At 43.4% G+C, this 21758-nt stretch overlaps 1 protein-coding gene and 1 long non-coding RNA gene across 7 annotated transcripts in view; one reads left to right on the forward strand and one right to left on the reverse strand.

The window, feature by feature from the left end:
* Positions 1–21758, forward strand: part of LOC127358496 (AT-rich interactive domain-containing protein 1B) — a 174110-nt gene that overhangs the window by 133067 nt on the left and 19285 nt on the right. For 3 of the 6 annotated variants that reach the window (XM_051391639.1, XM_051391649.1, XM_051391652.1), the window contains exons 7-11: positions 1364–1549; positions 10211–10532; positions 11690–11872; positions 18604–18740; positions 20393–20496. In XM_051391639.1, coding sequence (XP_051247599.1) covers positions 1364–1549; positions 10211–10532; positions 11690–11872; positions 18604–18740; positions 20393–20496 — 932 coding nt within the window. The remainder of the gene's footprint in view (positions 1–1363; positions 1550–10210; positions 10533–11689; positions 11873–18603; positions 18741–20392; positions 20497–21758) is intronic. The other 3 variants (XM_051391655.1, XM_051391660.1, XM_051391654.1) reach the window with 2 other exon arrangements.
* LOC127358690 (uncharacterized) lies at positions 6567–8977 on the reverse strand. The gene is made up of 2 exons (XR_007882501.1): positions 8887–8977; positions 6567–8564 (listed from the first exon to the last, which is right to left on the reverse strand). It is a non-coding gene; the product is annotated as an uncharacterized LOC127358690 (long non-coding RNA).

Genomic DNA, 21758 nt, shown 5'->3' on the forward strand with positions numbered 1-21758 from the left:
AGTGCGATATTACACACTGTAATTTTTTTCTCCTCCTCTCCAGAATCCCCTTTACCCTAATGGAAGCAAAACATTACAATAATGTCCTCGCTCCTTAAACCCAGCACTCGCAGCCTAAGCACTTTCAGGCCCCAATCGCTCTTTCCCTCTGTTGTACTGTCTTTCCCTCCCACACACACTTTCTCTCTCTCTCTGTCTTGGCCTCCGTCTCTTCCCCACACACACACACACACACACACACACACACACAGCGTTTATTGCTCTCTTTCTCCGTTATCTCCCCCCACACACTCAGAAACACAAATATGTACACGCATGTATGTGCACACAGGCATATAGTGAATACACACATTGAGCATTTTTAAACTTATATCTCCCTTCTCACATTTTGTCATGCTCTCTTAGCAGAAACAAGGAATTATACCGTCAACTTGCACTTTCCAACTCCGTTGTTTCCCTAAACCCTAAACTCACTAAAGAGTCGGTCTGTGGCGCTCATTCAACAAAGCGGATAGCTATCAAAGTTTACAGTCTAGCGGGCCCAATCCATTTACACCTAATCTGCAATACTGAAGCCTCTGAAACACAAACGCACACACACGCACACTCCCACATACCCTCTCTTTTTCCCTCAATGGCCATCCAGCGACCTTTCCCCATTCGTGGTGGATTGGGAGACCTTTCTGTGGGTTTTAAAAACGAACGGGGCGGCTTGAAAGAGCGAAACCCAAGCGAGGATCGCTCCAAATGTCAATTTGAATGGTGGAGGCGAGTTTGGGCCTGAGAGGCTTTGACACATCTATTGACAGAACGGCTTAGAATAACATAGTAGCCATGGTCAAATCACCGGCTTACTCTGTGGAGAGAGGAGCACACTTTTTTTCTCTCAATTGTACCCATTCTTTCATACATACACACACACGGACTAAGCTTTTGAAAGCATACGTACGTCTTTAAGGCCAGATAGACTGGTGCTTTTGCCACTGATAAGGCTCACTAAACGTTTGTGTGTGTGTGTGTGCGTGTGTGCGTGTGTGTGTTCATTTGTGCTCAGGGTTCCTTTTACATGCCATCCTGTCCTTTTTGTGCATGTTTTGTCTAATACCCACTCAATGCTGTGTTACTCACTGATGTGCATCTACGAGTTACAGGAGCCAGTGCTTAGGTAAAAGATTAGGGCTTTCATCAAAAGGAAGGCTCTCTTTACACAAGCAAATTAAATTAATATTCCAATTTTTTGAGCTAGAGAATGGTCACAACTGCCCTCGCTCAAGCCCTCATTCAACAATTGGTTTTTCTGAGCAGCTGAATTAACTACTGAAGAGTGTTGACAGTGTTTCCTATGTGTATTTATGTGTTTCAGGGTTCATGTCCAACATGCAGAGGAACCAGGCTAGCTCTCAGTTTGCTCCTCCTCAGTCCGGACCTCCTATGTCCCCCCACCCTTCACCTGGGGTGGGGGGCTCGTTGTATCCTGGGATGGGTCCCTACACCCAGAGTGGCCCCTCAGGCCCTTATGGACCTCAAGGATCACAGTATGGACACCAAGGTTGGAGCCTGTTTGCCTGTTTCATTTAATGAAGAGTTTTATTGAAGTTTATTGAAACCTCTCACTCCCAAACTGTACCCTAGCAAGCTTGCTGGTTACTAACAAGATAATAAGTTTGCAGTATATTCAAAAGACATATTTATGCAGTACTCCAATACAGGAGTGTTGAATAAACCTGGATGGTTCAACACGACTAATAAGCTAATGGCACAGATTCACAAGTCAAAATTTACCAAGTTTGAATTCACTAAACTCTGCGATTCCATTGAAATGAATTGTTTTCACTATGAAATTTTGCCATTTTAAATGGAGGTGTGACCAGTAGGCTTGTTCTGACTGCCGATCGTTTTTTTTTATCATCAATCATCCTTTCAATCAACGATTCCTTTCCCTGTGCTGATATTAAGCTGTTTTAATGAACTTACTATCAGAAGTTATAAAAATGATCTCACAAATCTGAGCCCTACTGTGCATTTAGATATGTTTCTGGACAAGTGACGAGTAAATTTTAAATTCTCAATCACAAAACAGTTTCACGCATCTCCGTTCTCCATAAAGCAATCGGATCACATATCGCAATGTCAGGATTTAACCAACCAGATATAGCTGCATTTCCTGCAGCATGTTTCAAATGTCTTTACTGGAGTGTTGGCTTAGAGCACCTGAGCCAATGATGAGTCTAGGTTTATAACTTGACCAGAAACTCAATCCATCCCATTTCAGTGTATTCCTTTAAATCCTTGAGTCCTTGGAGCCAGGCTCATTGAAACAACATAAAAAAAAACCCCTGTCACTCTTTGACCGAAACAGAGGGTGGTTTAGAACATGATTTAAGAAATACTATTGAAAATAAAAGTGAGAGAATTTGATTTCCCACAAGGTACAACTCCTTTCAAACTTTATGATGAATTACCAGTTATTAAAATCACTATCAAGCCCTTTGTTGACTTACTGTGTTGACTTTTACCTGACATCAGATTTGTTCAACAACTTGCTTTCTGACTTATTAGAGTGATGAATACCGCGTGTATCATTCATTCAGAGGGGTTATAGAGGAGTTTGGCCGTTGGAGTTTTAAATAGGAAAGCCACATTTGTCTTTTTTGATGACTGTTGGCCCCCATTTCACACTCACACTGGGCCTTGACATCAGTGTCATTGGTTTCAAAGTGAGTTTGCTAATGAGTAATACAAAAAGACTAATTTTGAAAGACATAGCCATCTTCTGTTTCTGTCTCTAACTCTTTCTGCAGCTCCCATTCACACACACAGATACAGTCTTCTCTCGTCCTCTGTGGTGGGACTCACTGCGGGAATTAAAAACCGTGCTTTCTGAGGGTGTGACTCCTAGAATATTTATGACACACTTGAACCCCGGATGGACCTCTTGGCCCTCCTCATGATAAGATTATGAGGTAGCTCCATACAAAGCGGACTGACACGTCGTGAGGTTTATCCACTGAATGATGATGTCCGATCCTGTCGTCAGGCTCAATGTTTTAACGATAACCTCACAGGAAAGCATCTAGTTCAGTTATTTAAAAACAAAAGTCACTCAAGAGTTTAAAAGTATATTGCTTTACATTTTAAAATGTGTAGCTAACTAACATAATATATCCAGTTAACCTGACTTCTCTGCTAATTCAAGCTGTCACTGCAGTTGTACCAGATTTTGTTAACTATTTTCAGAACTATTAGGTTAAAGTCCTCAATGTGATCAAGCAGTAATCTTTGGCTCAGTTTACAGCAGTATATAGGCCTGTTTGATGAGCCATTTGGTAAATCAGTCACATAAACCATCAATCCAAGCTTTTTCTGACACTCGAGCAAAAAAGAAAAACTTGGAAAAAAAAGAAACCACAGATTCCAGGAAATTTGGGAAAAAACTTTGGCTCGCTCTCTATAATTAAGCATTCTCCGCTCGCTTGTTTTCGCCATCGTACGACTCCCGGCCATCCAACAAACGTTGACATCTGCTGTTGTACTTCGTTTTCTGCCTTTGGCGACACACCAGACGAAACATTATGGTATTTTTTGGTAAATGTGTGTTTTAATGTGTCACCTTGATAAATGCGCCCATCCGTGCGTGTGTTTTCCTAAAATTGCGGCCTCTCCCTCGCATTTGTTAATGTTGATTAATAGCCCTAATGCATTTGGTATTTGGTCTCCCTTCTCCACCCACTCTTATCTCTTAATGTGACTTTGGCTGGGCTGACAGCCCAGTAAGCAGAGAGAGAAAGAGAAATAAAGTAAGCAGAGAGCAAAAGCGAGGCGGACTAGCCTGGAAGAAGCTCTGGAGGCAGATGAGCGTGAAATCTCACTGGGATGACAGGAGAGATGTTCCCTTCAGAAACAGTGAAACAGCTCAGGCCCGCTGTCTTCTCATCACACACATATTCGGTATATATATATACTGTAGATATGTACACTTGCACCTGCATCTATCCCGCATTAGTACTCTAGGATATTTTCAGACAGCAGTGCATCAAGCACCTAAAAAGTGGCGCTTCTTTAATGGCTACCTTTGTATCTTCACACTGTACTTTCCAGAAAAAAACATGGTTTCTCTCTCTTTTATTACCTGCTGTATCTAACTTTCCAAGTTCATTAGGTACGTCCAGCTAAAATCAATACAGTCTAATACAGTAGCTCCGCAATAAACCCTACTTTCATAGAATATTCAGTTTTTATTGAAATTGTTTTTGTTGATTCAACTTTACGGTCGTTTTGGAGGCAATAAAGTTTGTGGTGCTGTTGTATCATTTTGCACTATACTGAAATGTGTATATAATATTTTGTCAACCACATCAGTGTGGGTAGAATATTTGATTGGTCAGGAAGGGGTTTTCCTAGATGATGCACTGCAAAGTTGAACCAGGTTAAACTTTTTTGTTGGACCACCCAGCATTTCTTGCAGAAGCCCTCTGCACTCTGCTAACTAGGGTTACAACAGTATTTAGTATTAGATCTCAGAAAACATTACGATTTTACAGTATAACAGTATACGGTATTACACAATTATTTTTATTTTTTTTGGGGCGGGGGTTTAATGTCGGATTCAAACCATGGGCCGCTGCTGCATTCTTTTATGTCGTTTTTAATTAGTATGTCCTTTTTTGCTCCTTTTTTAATAACAATATTACGGTAGAAGTAAGTATTTTTTAAATAACACGAATAGAGTAGAATTATTTTTTTTTATAAAACAAACCACATACAGTAGAATTCAGTACCGTAAATAAGGGTTTACCCTTATGTAGAAAACAGTCAGATTGACCCTTTAAACTGGTAACTGCAAGATTTTTTATTTCCTTTTCTTATTATCTTATTTCCATCCTTTTGAGAACATGTTGTCCTCATACAGAAATTGTAAATACACAAAGAGACACACATTATAGGCAGGGCCCAGTTCTTAGAGGGCCCGTCAGGGGTCTGTGTAGGGTGAACAGGGCAAACAGCTGCTGGTCATTGTTCTTAATGACAGCTCCATCTGCTTCCCTTCCCTCTCCCTAGCGCACTAACAAATTAGCCAGCTATTAGCCAACACAGAAATGCACTCCCAAGTTTCTGAACTCTGCTGTTTTTCTTGGCATGTCTGCCTATGCTGGGAGAACCCAATTCTTGGGCCTTTTTGTTGTGTTTGTGTGTGTGTTATAACATTTTCAGCAATCATGCTCGCCACACACACCAACACTTGTGAGATTGTGGCTCACCAAAGAGCATAAAAACTGTTTGGTATTGTGTAACTCTTTTATCAGACGCAAAAACGAGCATAGTGCAGCTTGTGTAATCAACTACATAAGCTCCATCCAACATACAGTTATGGTGATACATGAGACTGCAGGAGGATATGGCCCTTCTACAAACAGTACTAAAATATTTAGTAGTTATTTCCAGAGATCTTTGATTAGATAAGTCTGCTTCCTAGACTGTAACCAAAGGTTTTCTTCTAGACTGATGTAAAGTCAAACCCTGCCAAAGCTTTCCCCCCTTTGCTGTGTTCTCACTGTCTAAATAAGAGCTCTTACAGTGAGTGGACTGCCCAGTATTTCCAAAATATATTTAAGCTGCTAAATGTTTATGGCTGTCCTTTAAAAGCCCTCTTTATCCGAAGTTAAACTGATCTCGTACTGTGTGTTGTTATCAGGCTCTCCTCAGGACTCAAATGACTCCAACAGCTGTTTTCAAGACATGCATTTGGACATGATACAGAGCCAGCATGTTGAGAACAGTGGACACACAGACAGACGGGGGAGGAGGATATCAGACCATTACAGGAAAGAGATTTGGAGTCTGTCTCAGCTCCGCTCTCTCTCCCACCCATCGCATAGCGCATAGCTCCCTCCACCAAACCTCCACCCCCACCCTTGAGGGGTTAAGCACTCCGCTGGTAATGACCATGCTTCAGACAGCACTTTTAAGCCTTGGTGCCTTGCTGGAGCCGCGGTGTAATTCAGCCAAAAAAGCCAGCGCCTGGGGGAGGGAGTGGAGTTTTTCGGAGGAAATTGACAGTATGTGGAGCTCGGCAGGCCCAAGGCGCACCCCAGCCCTGCTTAGGCTCAGACAACCTGCCGGGGAAGGTGCTGAGGTGGCTGGGAGAGGATGTGGGGGCCTCTGGCAAGAGGAGACGCTGCAAAAAAATTATCCATCCCAGCAAGTCATACATGTGTTCTGCAGAGTAATACTGAGTTGTGAAATGAAGATTTATTTTTCTCTATGTCAGTTGTCTGTCGTCACATTATTGAGGGTTGTGAACTGATCTTCCTAATTTTAAGATATTTAAACTTCAAGCATCAGAAACAGTTAATATTATCTTTTTAGTAAAAGAATGTTAAAACTTGGTGTATTATAGCACCTATACTCAAGTTTAAAAAATATAACTTCTGAGTAAGATGGAACAAAATGAGTACCAGGGTGTCTTGTTCTTGTCAACACACTATATTTCCTTCTTGCCCACCTTTCCAACTGAAACCATCTTCCTCCAGCCACTACCACATCCACAAAAAGCAAGAGAAAAATGCTGTTATTCATTTTTTTTATTTGTGTTCAGCCACATGTGGACATGGGCAGTCTGCCCTGTTCCTGTCCTTGGCAGCTCAAGCATGCAGCCATGTAATCTGCGTTCCAGTCATTATTGATGGAGTTCACAGATCCTGAGGGCGCGTTGGTGCACCATCATACCATACTCCACTGTAGCTGGGAGAATGACTGCCTCGGCTGTTAGCATTGGACGGTCCAGTCTGCTGAGGAAGCAGTAGACGTTAATCTGCTCGGTCACACTCCAGCTCTCCCGCGGGACTGCTGGGATTATACCCGGCGCAGGATATAGCGTCCACCGAATGCGTGACCGTGCTGGGTATTTCCATGTAATTGTGAACGAAGCACCATGAGCTCTCCTTCTCCTTCTCCTCCCCTCCACCTTCTACTCCCCTCCATTGCACTATAAATACCACAAGACTCCCCAAAGGCACCAAATGCCCGAGAAGCAGGCAGAAAATCAAAACTCAGCTATAAGGATGCGAGAAGGGACAAATAAGAAATGGCATCCTCCTTGTCCTTTTTTCCCCTTGTCCCTCCTTGATTGGTTTCCTGAGTAGTATTAGAATCACTTTCTTAGATCACTTACAAAGTAGGTGAAGCAGATGACACACTTCTGTGCATATATGTTAATGCTAACATGTGCAGCTGAAACTGCAAATTTTGTTTAAGTTTGAGCAACAAGAAATTAGATTGTGCTTTTTAAAGTCGGAGTTTTCACCACAAAGCCACCAACTGCTCACAACTCATAATACCTTTTTGAAGCCACTGTCATGGCTAAGAAAAGACCCACAGAAATGTATTCACTTCCTAACTGAAGTCAACTGAAAGATGTATGTTAGGAGGGACATTAAGAAACTAATCTTAACTCTTCTGACTTCGTGAGCTTGTGATGATTTCTTTACAAAAGATCAGTCTTTCTTGATTATATAATGTGGCCAAATTGCCAATGACTCTCAATGAAGTCTCATGGTTTTTTTTACAGTGGGCAGAAGAGGCCACTCCCGACTTCTATGTTGGCTTTTACAGCCACATTTTTTCGTGTGCCAAGCCAGGATGCACTTTTAGGCCAAAAGCAAGTAATACATATTCTTTTCTTTTAAGTTTGGTAAGTAACACCATATGGAGTCCTCATTACTAAATTAGATTAAATTAAAGTAAATTTCCAAATAATAACACTATTTTGTTCAGTTTATGTTCATCTTTCTTGTTAATGTTGTAATTTAAACATGATACATGATACAATCTGTAGTAATCTGTATTCTGTCTTTGGCCTCCGCAATGATCCAACTTCGTCATGTAATGTAATCTGAGTGGCACTTCCAAAGCCTTAGAAAGCATGAATGACTCTTATAAAAACACCTAGAATTTCTGGGTTGAGCTCTCAGTCATTTTAAAAAGTGGGTTAGTACGCTATCTGTCCTTGAAGAAGCGCTCTGGCGCAGTACCAATCCTTCAGGAAGTGAATCATTCTTGTCAGGACGGAGCATAACTCTCATAGGAAAGCTTAGCATTAACCCAGTCCCACAGCCACTCTGTCTTACCTTTGTCAGCCGAGGCAAACATAGCCCACAACTAGAACATTTTGAATGGTAGTACATCAAGACTGATAAGTTCTCCCGATGCAGGGTGTCAACTTAATGATGCATTTTTTCCAACACAAACCTCTTCAGTTAGATTTGGCTTAGCATCTCACCCCCCCCGTCCAGTCAAGTCGAATACAGTCTCATGGAAACTTCCAGACACTCACTCCCACTTTTGGGGATTTTGGCACAACCGCCAAAATGCAGATTGTCCAAATGGGACTGTGTGATATAAACAACTCCCCGGGAGGTGTGCTGGAGCCTTAGTCCGTCACAAGGGCCAAAAACCACAGCGTGTCCGCCCAGGCTATTGAGAATGTATGGCAGGCGGCCATGACATGGGGCTCAACAGCTGTCCAAAGAGGGCTGAGAGAGGTCGCTGACTGCAGCCTTGTTCATCTGCAGCAAACCGTCCACCCGAGCCGAGAGGAAGGAAGCCGCAGGGCAGTGTTCCCAGGATTTTCCACAGCGTTGTAGGCAGTGTCATATGGGAGGAAGAAACACGGAAATGTGGTTTTCAGTGGTTGCAAGGTCTCAGAAGCATTATATATGCATTCACACAGACAAGCGGATGGACACACACACACACATATACACATGCACTGTACACCATACATATCCTCCTGTGTTCGTTAGCAGACATCCTTTCTTCCTGAACGCTTCCCTATTATAGCCCCAAAACCCTTGACAGGTGTCAGCCGTACTCAGCTCACCGACTCACCAAAGCCTCTCCAGAAATAATCCGCTTCTTCTTTTCCCATCTCCCACAGTAGATTTCATCACAATTTCTGGACAAATTCAACCGGAGCTGCTGACTTTTATGGGAAAGACTTTTATTTTGATTCAATATAAATCCTATCTCGGGGTTGGGGGGGGCAGGAGTTTTTCCCCCCCACCTTTCTGTCTGTCTGTCTTCTTCTCTTTCCGCCCCCACCCTCTGCTGCTTCCTCCCGCTCTCCCCCTCTGTTGGACTTGCAGGCTTATGTCATGTGGAAAGTGTCTTCACTGAAGCAGCTCGAGGACACTGAGAAGCCATTTCCATTTTCGGAGATGTTTTTTCCCCCGTGTGGAATATTGTCATTCAACTTTCCCTCGTTTGAGCGTGCGGAAAAGCCTTCAGGTTTTAAAGGGACTTGATCCCCTTTTCCAGACATATTCTCAGAGGATTAAGCAGTGAGGCCCAACTAAAGCACCCTTAATCAAATCAAAATAAATAGCCCTCTTCACAATGGAGGATGCCACATTTTCCATTTCTATTTTGCAGGGGATTTGTCCCAGGGAGGGAACATCACAGTGGAAAAGGCCCAGTGCCTGCAGAAAGAATACAATACGATGTGCTCTGTGTATGTGTGTGTGTGGGAGTGTACTGCACTTACATGTACAGTAGGTGTGTTTTAGTGTGCCTCAATGTATGTACATGTTGTCTTTCACAGCATGGCGATTTCTCTTTCCACTCTTATTGCAGCTGGTGTTGGAGTGGAGCTGAGCTTTTAGAGCCAAAATGGAGGGGTTTAAGTGTGCCTTAGGAAAGCTTCTGGCATTGCTGCCGTGTGGCACTCCAGGGCAGCAACAAAGCATTTACTGCAGATTAGAGCTCCTCTCAAGTGTTTCACAAAGTCAGCCTTAAGCTTGGCAATTGTTCCTAGGGCCGTCCAGCAACCTGCAGCTTTGAAAAATGTCACCACACCCGGCCTCTGCTCGAGGTTATAGAGGTTATGAAACAGAATTCAGTTTTGTGCTTTATATTCCTCATTTCTCATGTGTCACAGGATTATTTTCTTGATGGATGAAATATTTGTATGTGTCACTGTTGTAGGTATAAGGGTATCAGCTGACAAGCACTTGATAAACACTCCATTTCTCTCAAATGAAGTGATTCATAGCATCCATCTGCGACTACAGTATTTTACAGCAGCCATTTTGTGTCATTCTTGTAAGCAATCTATCTAATTGAAGTGGGAAGTTAAATGTCGCAAGTGACAACAACCCATGTTTTATCTTTTGAGTGACATTGTCATCATTAATTGCGGGCTGTCTTCTTCCAGGTAACTATCCACGGCCCTCCAACTACAGTGGGACTGCCAGTACCAGCTACAGCGGCTCCGGCCCTGGAATGACCAACAGTCTGGGAATGAACGCTAGCAGCCCCATGCACGGCCAGGGTCCCGGCCAACCCATACCTGTAGGACGCAGTCACGGACCAGGCAGCCAGAACAGGGTGTACCCGCCCATGGCTCCCAGTTCCCCCAGCATGCCCCAGCCAGCTGGGCCTGGGATGGGCCCTCCTTCTTTGGGTAGCTCTAACCGCAAGGCCCAGGAGGCAGCAGCAGCTGCCATTCCTGGAACTGCCAACTCAACACACAACAGGTAAGCTACAGCAAGTACTCAGGAGCCATAATTCCTTCAGGAAATCTTGTGACACTTTGTGTGGCTTCTCACCTAAGGTTTATATATATACAGTGTGTGTGAATGTGTGCGTATATATATATATATATATAGATAGATAGATAGATAGATAGATAGATAGATAGATAGATAGATAGATAGATAGATAGATAGATAGATAGATAGATAGATAGATAGATAGATAGATATAGCCTAAAAGTGGACCTAAAAGTGATCCCAACAAAAGAAAAAAGAATGTTGTAAAAATGTAAGACAGCAGAAATGGTCCAAACTCTTTTGTGGGACTGAGACCATTTTACTTGTGGTATGCTAAAATTAGGGACCAGCAAGGATCTCTATCTTACATCACTCTCTGCAGGGTTGTCTGTGGGGAGGTGTGCTGAAAAGACCACAGAGAGTATCTGTGCCACAGAGTTTGTCTTTTTTTTTTCCAAGAGTCTTTTCAGATATGCAGGCAAGAGTTTCGTTCTCAGGGGTTCCACACTTCTATGAGCCATTTGCGGAACCATCCCTATTTTCCCACATCTCATAAAGTGCCTGACATTTTGATAGCTGGCACTATACACTGAGTGCCATTTGTTGCACAAAGAGAGATATTGGCTTGTGTGAAGACTGTATGGGTTGAATACTGCACTGTCAAAATATAAAAGAAGAAAAAAGCAAACCACAGGTTTAACTGTGAAAACACCAGAGACAGAGGTGACACCAAGCACCTTAACACAAATACAAAGCACTTTGATGCTATAACAGTATATGAGTTAAGGGATATTAGTTTTCCATCAGGGTTGGTGCTTTGAATATATGAGTATTTGTAGTGTTGGAGACCAGGGCTGTTACGGGATTGTGTGGGCAGTAAACTTTTACTGAACCCTGCCTGGGGAACTTGTGAAAACATGGCCGTCTTCTGAGAGGAAGGGTGGATTTCTGCACTTCCCTCCAATCGGTGCTGGTTTTGCCTAACAATGCATCATGGGAGCAGTCTCGCCAGCATTCTGCAGGCTGAAGTGACGGATTAACATTTGTCAATGTTCGTTCCCATTTCTGATGATGCATGAGTCAGGCTGAAGACTGTGAGCCAGTGATGATATTTCAGATGAAGTTTCTCTTTTTGTCGGGAGTCTGTCGACGCTGGTTTGCAGGCGGCCTCCGTATGCGAGGCCCACAGCCCAGATCCAGCCACCGCAGCCCACCTCCACCCACTGGCTCACACCTCACCCCGCCTCTACCTGTTCACCACTTTCACCTCCACCCAGACCCCACCATCCACCCATCCTGCCACCCTCACATTCACAGCACTATAGGTAGGTCCACCACCCTCAGAGCATGTGTGTGTGTTTGCCATTAAATATATACTGTTTATATGTGAATGTGTTTGTGTGTCATGTGACTAAACTCAATGGAACCTTGTCAAGCTAAACAGAACTGAAAGTGATCATGATGATATTTCTCACAAGCTCCCTCTGAGATCAAAACAAGAAGAGTCATCATTGTTATCATTATAATTGCCATCATCACCTTCATCATCACTACAGTCATCATAGTCATGTCTTAGTCACTCTAGTGAGCGCATACAGTATGATGCATGGACACACACAGACACACTTACTGAGTTTCACATTGTTTTGGTGGATTTGGGGGGAGGGGGAGGCTGACAGTATGTGTGATTAATTACGCACTTCAGTGGGGGGACCGGTGCTATTCCCACACACAGCAATGCAAATGCTGGCCGAGCCATTAAGAGATGGCTGGGCTGTCAATAAGAAGTGGCATGACATGATCCCCACTGCTGGGACCAATCAGACTGCCTGTCAGTCTCTCCTCACATTCAAGACACCAGAGAGGTGTCGCTCACTGTGGTGCTGCTGGAAGACAAGGCTCTATCCCTCCTTCTCACTCTGTTTGTTTACATATCTGTCTTAAAAGTGTCCTTGTGTCTTCACCTATCTCTCCAAGCTTTACAGTGATCAGTTTTGATTCACTATCTGCTGTAAAAGCATCCCTGGGTTCCACGTCTTTGCTTGGTGTTTAATCTCTCTGTTTGCCATTACACAGTCATTAATGTGTTGTATGTTTTTACTGCATCACAGTGATCGCATTTGAAGCAAAAAGTCCAGCACAACGACAGCTTTTTCTTTTGATTTTCTGCTGGAAATCTGTTTTATCTTTCTCCGTTCAGCGACGGCAGCTGTTGTTGCTCATGCTAACCAAATTGCCACTGTGTTTATTCAAAACACAGCCTCACTTTCAGTGCACTGGAGGAAAAACCAAACACACACTGGATGTTTAGTTTACACCTAGCTAGTGTGAAAAATCTACCAACTAGGTGAGACTTTTTGCTTTCACAGCAGATCAGTTCTTTTTTCAAAATATTGATTTTTTCTATATTGATAATACAGAGTGTTTACAACAAGAGGAATTAGTTTTCTGGTAGAAAGGTTTTTTTTGACTGATTTAAAACAAAAAAAGGGCCTTCATGTTTTGTAACAATGGACATTTTTGCAGAATACTCCAGTTTCTGTGCTGCCTGTCCTACTCTCAGAGTTTTTCTTGTCTGCTATCACTCATTCTACCTCTTTCATCCATCCCCGTCTGCTTCTGTTTTCTCTCCTCCCACCTGTTTCACTCTTTTTACCAACTCTCCCAACTGTATCGCCTTCTCTGTCTCTGTGAGGCTCTGTTATCCTACCCCGACTGTTTTATCTCCCTCAGTCTTTCTTCCTCCCAATTTGCTTTTTGTTCTCCGCCGTCTCCAGCACAGCCTTGTTATGTTTTTCTTCCTCAGATCCCACTTTAGAACATCTGAGGGAGATCAGGAGAAAATTGGCCTCCGAAAACCTGCAGTTAAAGGCTCCAGTACCCCGTTTGCTCTCCAGATCTCGGCGCAACATTCTGAAACATTCAGACCTAGTTCCTCTCTGTCTGAGAAACAAGTTGTTAGTCGTAGCACATGTCTAGTTTTACTCTTTGATGCATCAACCCCGAGTGAACTGCCACAGACACCGCTCCCGACCTTCCAAATCAGGGGCTAGTTAGCAGTGATGTCATTCGCTGGTCCCCTCTTCTTTTCCTCATTTTCTTGAACACGTCCTTTCACTACATCCCCACTAATAATCCCTCTACATTTCCACCTCTCATCCTCCATCTCCATCCTCCCCTGACTCACTCACACCCTCACACGCTAGTAGACACACTCCAGCTTCATTACGCTGAGTGAAAAGAATGCCAAATGAACAGAGGAGGGCCACTTCTGGTATCCCATGGCTGCAGGCGAGGGTCGTGATTAAATCTTCATAAAGTCTGGCGTGAGTGTTTTTTTTCCCTCGAGCCCTCTTAGAGTTGTTTTTTTTTTCCCGCTTTTATCTGTTAATCCATTTGATTGGTAGTTGAGGGGAAACTGTGTTGACCTGGAGAGTTTTGGGAATCCTGTTGCTCTACTAAAAGTTTTTTAATGACAAAGTTGCATAATCTTGCTCATTGTAATCTAGGAACTGGAGTTTATTCTGCTGCTACACTAACCACAACTCACTTTGAAAGTGAATGTAAATGTCACTTGTACATACAGTGTCACCTCATTTAAAAAAATGAATGGTGGTCAATCTTTAAATCACATATTTTTCTGGAAAATACCGTCAGTTTCATGAGAAGTTGACTTTTTGTGAGTACCAGGCTACCAGTTGTCAGTATGATGAATTGCTGTGTAAAAAGTCTGACATGTTATGTTCAAATAACACGGACGATGTCAAGCCTGTCAGTGTGGAGGAGGTACAAGTTTGTTTGGAAGAAAGGTGCTGCACAAAATTTTTTAGGGGCTGTGGATTGATGTTAGGGATTTTTTTCTTGTTTTTATGGTTTTTTTTTTTTGGAAAAAGAGAAGAGAACAGAAAGTATTAAAAGGTATAAGCTTTTCTTGGCAGCAGCTTCTGAGGACAGAATTGGCTTTTCAAATGACTTTCCAGCGCTGCCGGCGACACTCTACAAAAAGTTCCTGGAGCTATAGGAACGGGCTCTGTCGAAAAAAATAAGCATTTAGTAGAAGAAGAGCAAAGCTCGGGAAAAAAAAGAGCCGTAAATCAAAGGGAAATTGAAGGGAGAAAAATGTTGGAAGAGGGAAGAAGAGAGGAGAGGAGAGTGCTCCCAGGCAAATCCTCGCCAAATAATTCATTTCTGACCTCCTTAGTAAGTAAATTTGCTAAATAAATAAGAGCAGCGCTTGAATGTCAAGAACGGGGGATGCTGCCTGTGGCGCTTTGTCGCTCGCAGTCTTGGCAGTGCTGCGGAGTGCTCTGCTTTCATTAGATGGGCAAAATAAATGGCTTCTCCTCCATCCATCCTGAGCTGTTTGATGTTTAGAAAAAGGGGTGGAAGAAGGAAAGAGTAGCTTTTCTCTGGATTTAATATGTTAAAAGCTGTCCTTTTATTTTTTGTTGGGGGTTATTCTGGCCTCCCCTCTGTGACTGTGTGTGTGTGTGTGCGTATGTCTATGTGTGGTGAGTTGAGTCAGGAGTTTGGAGGAGCTATGAGCCCAAGCTGCCCTGAGAACAGATTGGGTCCATATATAATTCATGGCCTCCAGCCGATCCACTCCATCCTTCCATCCAGCAGCCTCTCCCTGGCTCCTTTTTTCTCTCACTTTCTTCTACACACTCTTACACACACACACACACACACCCACACTCACACAAAGCAGAGGGATCGATAGGGAGGGACGCTCAGCCATCACACACTCCTGCAGTCCCTGCGCTTCTGCTGTCTCGTCCAGTTAGCAGCGCTGGGAGGCATCAGCGCGGCCTGTCACCACGAATGAAGGACAAAGGCACTGCCACTTCTAGAGAGACACTGTCAGCTGGTTGGCTGGCACCTCGTAACCATGGCATCCCCTTGGCAACAGCGCCCACCCCGCGCATGAACACAAGGACACGCTCAAACACACACTGACATACACACACACACACACAAACTCTCTGCCCATGGTGTGAAAGTGGCCTTCTCCGATGCCCTTCACACATGTGGACAGAATAGCAAAAGGAGTAGAGATGACTGTGTCTGTGTGTGTCCTGTGTGTGTGTGTGTGTGTGTGTGTGTGTGTGTGTGTGTGTGTGTGTGTATGTGTGTGTGTCTATGTGTGTGTGTGTGTGTGTGTGTGTGTGTGTGTGTGTGTGTGTGTGTGTGTCGTGTGTGTGTGTGTCTGTGTGTCTGTGTGTGTGTGTGTCTGTGTGTAGAATTAGGGAAAAACAAAGGAGAGTGAAGGACAGCATGGGTAGAGCATTTAGATAGAATGAATAGAAAAACAATAAAATAGTAGTTATCACTTCAGTGCCTCAGGTTGTGCATTTCAGAGGTCTTTAGTTCAGTTGTGTGAAATGATGGTTTTTCTGCCCTAATGGTGTCTGGACAAGCCAAACAAAAGATTGAAAACCAAAGCTGAATTTTCATACATTTGTAATGTGGTGTCAAAACTCTTAACTCTAACTTTTCTTAGAAACCCCAGAAAGAAAAGAGAGAAGGTGGACTTGCTCCCTGCTCTGTTTCTCTCTTTCTTTCCTCAGGCCACTCCTTGACAACAAACTGAGAGTGCACTGGCCTGATGGTGTTAGGATATAGAAGATTCTATGTTTCTTACTTAGCGAGTGTTTGTGTTGTGTTGTGTGTGTGTGTGTGTGTGTGTGTGTGTGTGTGTGTGTGTGTGTGTGTGTGTGTGAGAGAGAGAGAGAGAGAGAGAGGGATGTGTGTGTTCCCTCGGCTCAGTCTCATGGAACAGCGATTACCTCGAGCTCTGGGGCCCTGAGCTGAGAATACGCCCCCCATCGGTCCACCAGGGACCCATAGACATACTACTCTGGCTTCTTCCAGCCTTAATTTCCCTCCCCCCTTCTCTCTTTCCCTCCACCTCCCTGCTTCTTCTTCTTTTTCCTCTCCCTCCATTTCCATCTCTCCATCCCTCCTCTCTCCCCTGCTTTCTCTCTTCCTTTACACTTCTCTCTCTCTCTCTCTCTCTCTCTCTCTCTCTCTCTCTCTCTCTCTCTCTCTCTACCGCAACAGGATGTTTTTTTTTTTTTCCCCGGCACAAAGGTGCCCGAGAGCAAGATGAATGCGCTGTGCCGTTTTGTTTTTTTTTTTTCCCCGATAGCGGCACATGCATATATTAAGTGTGATTAAACGCTGTGCAATGCCTCCATCAAGTGCTTTCTAATGGGCTTTTTTATGACATGAATTAGTCATAATGGGAGAGCGCCACAGCCGAAAACCACCAACCACTGTTGTTGTTGTTGTTGTTGATTTGGATATTTTACCATACACATGAGAGCTTCTGCTTATATTGCTTAAGGTGGGTGGGGGGCGTTTTTTACAGTATGGATAAATGAGGTTCGCGGGCATTTGGCATCACTAAACTTATTTTTCCTTGCTGAAAAATAAGCGCTCTCTTTTGTAGAGGTCTGCGTGCAAAATACATTTTTACTTGAGAGAGAAGGTGCAACGATCAAAAGGTAAATTTATTTCTGTGTCTTGAGTCACACAAAGCTTTTTAGGGAACACGTAGGCAGCAACGAAAGGAGTCTATATTTCCCCCATTATAGGGAAATGGGGCCAGATAAGCGTGGATTTGGTGTGAGCTTGTTTCTTTGCCATGGAGCTCCCCTGTGCACCTCGGCCCCCATAGAGGGATTACATATGTATCATCAGCCGTGCTCTATGACTAATTACATCTGTGAGATGAGATTATGGGGAGGTTTACCAAGCCAATCCCTCCTCTTAGGCTATGTGTATCGGTTCCAACATGAGGTATTACACTATGTGTCTGCGTGAGTGTGTGAAAGAGAGAAAGATGCCAGTTAGGAGGGAATTGACTGACATAAATCCGGTTAGTATTTTTCTTCTCGTCCACATAAAGTGTTGCATTTTGGGCCAAATACTCCTCCTTGTGGTCTATCGTTACCCGTGGTCGTTCCTCTGATGTCTACCTTCGCTCACTCTTCCTTCCTTTCGGATTTCCTTCTTTCCTTTCTTCCTTCATTCTTTTACTCTTGCTACCATTTGACTTCCTCAATTGTCTCCTCTCCCCTTCCTGCCTTCTTTTCTTTTCCTCTTTTATCCTGCATTCTCAGTCTTCCACCTTTCCTCTCTTTTTCTTTCAATCTTCCAGGCATCTCTCTGTCTTCAACTCACATGTTTTTTCTCTTGTATGCCCCCCCTCCCTCCCTCCCTCTTTCTCCTGGTCTCCTTTTATATGGTTGTCCAGGAGATAATCTTGAGTCAGCAGGAGATAGACCAAATTGTTCCAAACATGGTGTTCCCTTTCAGCCCCCATGTCACTGGCTTTGGCCTGCCTGGCATGCAATGATAGACGCTGCCTTCAATCACGCGCACACACACACACACACACACACACACACACACACACACACACACACACACACGGATGGCTAACATTCAGCAGGTTGCAGATAAGCCCCTCTGATGTCACTTGCAACACCATGTGATGAGCCGCCTGAGAGAGAGAGGGAGAGGGAGAAAGAGAGATTGAGCAGGATTGATTTCTGCTGTCACCATGGCAACAAATAACATGATCCTCTCCAAAAGCACACCTTAATTAGTTAAATTATGACTTGTGGGAGAGGGAGAGAGAGAGGAAGGAAGGGAGGGAGGGCAGGGGAGGGGAGGGGAGGGGAGGTGGGATTTGTTGAAGAGAAGAGCAGAGAAGAGAGGATAGAAGAGAGTTTTTCTTTTCTGATGCTCCATGCTCATTTTCAATCTTTTTGGAGGAGCTGTTTGTTTGATCAGGGATATGTTGTGTACAGTGCTTTTTATTGTGACTTTCAGATTCCATGCTGCCTGGTTTTTACAACAACAATAAAGGAGTATGGGAGTGACAGACTGCCAAGTATCATCTTTGTACGATTTTGTGACTTCTGTTCTTCTGCAGCTTTCACTGTGACCCACTTATCTTTCCACAGCCTGTCAAATTACATCGTGAATCTAAACCGGATTCATCTCTACGAATTTTATTAACATCTTTCTCCTCTTTCTCTGGTAGGCAGGGGAGCTATCAAGGCCCTGGCATCAACCAGGCGAGCACCATGGCTATCACTGTCCCCTACAGCCAGCCTACGGGAAACAACAGTTCGGCCATGGGTAACGCACAAGGTCCAGCCTACAATATGCCGCCTTCAGGTATGCTAGCTAAATGCCGACTAGAATAAGTTATTGTTTTTTATTGTCTTTGTGTATGAATACTTTGGGAAAGGCATACTGAGAAAACAAGTGCTGACATTAGCAATATAAATGTCAGCATTTAAACCACCGAGAACATTGGAAAACACATATCTGACAAGGGAGATAAGTTGTGTACACTATCTCAATTTCCCTTCACAGCCAGTCCCATTCACACAAGCCTCCTGCAGCCCTCTATCAACAGATACAAAGGTTTAAAATGAAGTTATGACCCCATCTCCACTGCCTTGTGGAGATGTGCAGAATACAATCTATAAAATGAAGAACCTGTTGATTAAGAATTCACAGCCCTTCAGGTTAATGTTAGACTGAGCCACTCAAGATTAACCTATGTGTTTATGTTGAATGTACAGCAGAACCAACTCAGAATGGTTCACATTCAGTGGCAGAGAGAGAGAGGGGACTAGAAGGGGAAAAAGAAGACAAAAGGCTAAAGAAATCAAGTGAGTTCTCTGAGACACTGGTTACTTTCTCAGAGCTCTTATTTTCCCTGTAGAGCTGGCCCTCCAGTAAGCAGAGATTAATGTGGTGCATCCCTTCTCCTTTCAGCCCTTCACCCTGCCTGCATTGTTGCTAAATGCACCTCGGAGAGCACTGTGGCTCCAAAAATGAAAGGCACCTTTTTATTCAAAACCAAATATCAGAATGCGTGACATTTGGAAAACTTCAAACGAATTAGAGCGCCAAGGTTCCTCAAAACTCATCTGGTTTGCCCCTGGGCACGGTAAAAAGCCATTAGTTTTCCCACCGTGCCGCAGCACACAAGGGAAAAATAAAGAGGGGAGCCTTGTATTCAAGGACCCCTTCTTTCTATTAACAAGAAATATGCAGCTGGCACTATGAAAAGTAGTCTTAAAGGATCTTAACTCTTCTTCAATTAGAAACCTCATGAAGGTACACAAACGTCTTTGAAAACAGAAACAAGTCTTCTTGTCAGCCAACATCTCTTGAATGCTAACCTTTGAATATATGAGAACATGGATGATTTTTCCCAAACTAAGGATGTGCAGCCGGCAAGGTTGAAAGAGCACACTGGCTCGCTTTTAGTGGAGTCTTATCTCATTCTCTTTCTATGTCTTCCTTAAGCAGCAGTCTTTTTATACGTTTCTTTCACAATCTTCCCTTTGAGATGAATGGCCGAACAGTCTTTAGAGGGGCCTTGAGAACACAGAAAGAAAAAAAACATTATATTTAAACTGAGGAAAGACGTTAAACCATTTTTTATTTTGTCTGACTTTATCTCTGACATTTTGCAAACCATTATCCAACTGCTTTCAACACACACAAAGAAGCCATCGCTCATTTTAGGGAGTTAAAACATGTTGAATTGACCATAATAGCAAAAGATGCTGTGTGTGCCAGTTCATTCTACGGTGGAAAAAAGCTTTTTTTATTTTAAAAAAAATCATAAACCTCTGTAGAGGTCAACATCAGTTCATTTAAAGTAATGTTTTTATGGCCAAAAGAAAAAGCTTACCTGCCCACTGATATCTCTCACTAAATGTTTTTTATTCTGACTCTCAGCATTTTATGTTTGTTAAAAATTCAACACAGATATTTTTTTAGTAAATGTTTCCTCATTCTTGGTGAAGGAGCCATGGGAATGTCGGGAGACGGGATGATGAGCCCAGATGGGAAACCGAAAACGGACGTTAAAGACGACAGCAGCCCCACCAACGAGCCTCACAAACCAAAGGTACCTCCTTGACCTTTTACCTCTCCCCATCTATCTTTGCGATTCCCTCTTGCCCTCTCCGTTTTTTGTTTTTTTTGTTTTGTTTTTTGATCTTGCTCCTCTAATGAAGCAAACCAGATCTGATCAGCATATGCTGCCTCAGCACAGTGGGCCGTTTCTCTGTTGTTTTCTCGCCATATTTAATGATTTGTTTAACATTTACCATTCCTAATGTTTTCCTCGCTTTGTTTTTGCCCCCAGCACTCTCTTCTTGCTGATGTTTTGGCAGCCCGAGCTGCAAAAAAAAGAGAGACACAGAGAGAAAGAGAGGGCTCAGCATCTGCAGTATACACATGCATTTACACACATTCAAACACGGCACAGAAAAACAGTACGCACACACAAAGGAATATTTATTTATTTATTTGATTTAACATAAAGACAAGAAGACACACACTGGCCTTTACAGTCAGTAACACATACAGACACACATATATACCATCCTTCTCTTAAGCACTACTTCCTCAGTTCCTCCTCTCAATACATACACACACACACACACACACACACACCCCCACATGTCCCAATACACAATGCTGACTTCTCATTTTGCCCTACAATTGCAGCTCGGCTTAGCTCAGCTCAGCAACAACAGAACTCTGCTCTTTGCTCTTTTCTACCGCCTCCCCTGGTTTTTGCTTAACAACCCCTCTCCCACACACACACACACACACACACACAGAGAACACACAAACGTGCACAAACACACTCACACGCCTCCATCACATCCACTACACGTCTTTTCCCTCCAAATCCCTGTCTTTTCTTTTGCTGATTACGGTAGTAGGGCCTTTTGAATTATTTAAGGCAGTCAGAGCAGCCAGAAAGACCCCCAGTGCTCCCAAAAGAGATGATCTGTCTGCCGAGAGAGAGAGAAAGAGAGAGAGAAAAAGAGAGGGAGAAAGATAAGGTTTTGCTGACATGAGCATTCTGTACACAGACCAGAAGCACTTGTCAAGCTGTTGTTCCCTCTATCGCAGTCTCCTTCACACACACACACACACACACACACACACACACACACACACACACACACACACACACACACACACTGATGTGAGCTAACATGGAGTGATTTACACAAATTGAAGCTTGTATCCAGATTCACACGCAAACACACACACTTATATATAGAAATAGACTAATACATACTGATCTGCATGCATTTTAAATCTCTTGCATGCAAACACATGCATTTATGCATGTAGACACAGTCACACTAA

The sequence above is a fragment of the Dicentrarchus labrax genome, unplaced genomic scaffold (assembly GCF_905237075.1).
Source record: "Dicentrarchus labrax unplaced genomic scaffold, dlabrax2021, whole genome shotgun sequence".
Lineage (NCBI taxonomy): Eukaryota > Metazoa > Chordata > Actinopteri > Moronidae > Dicentrarchus > Dicentrarchus labrax.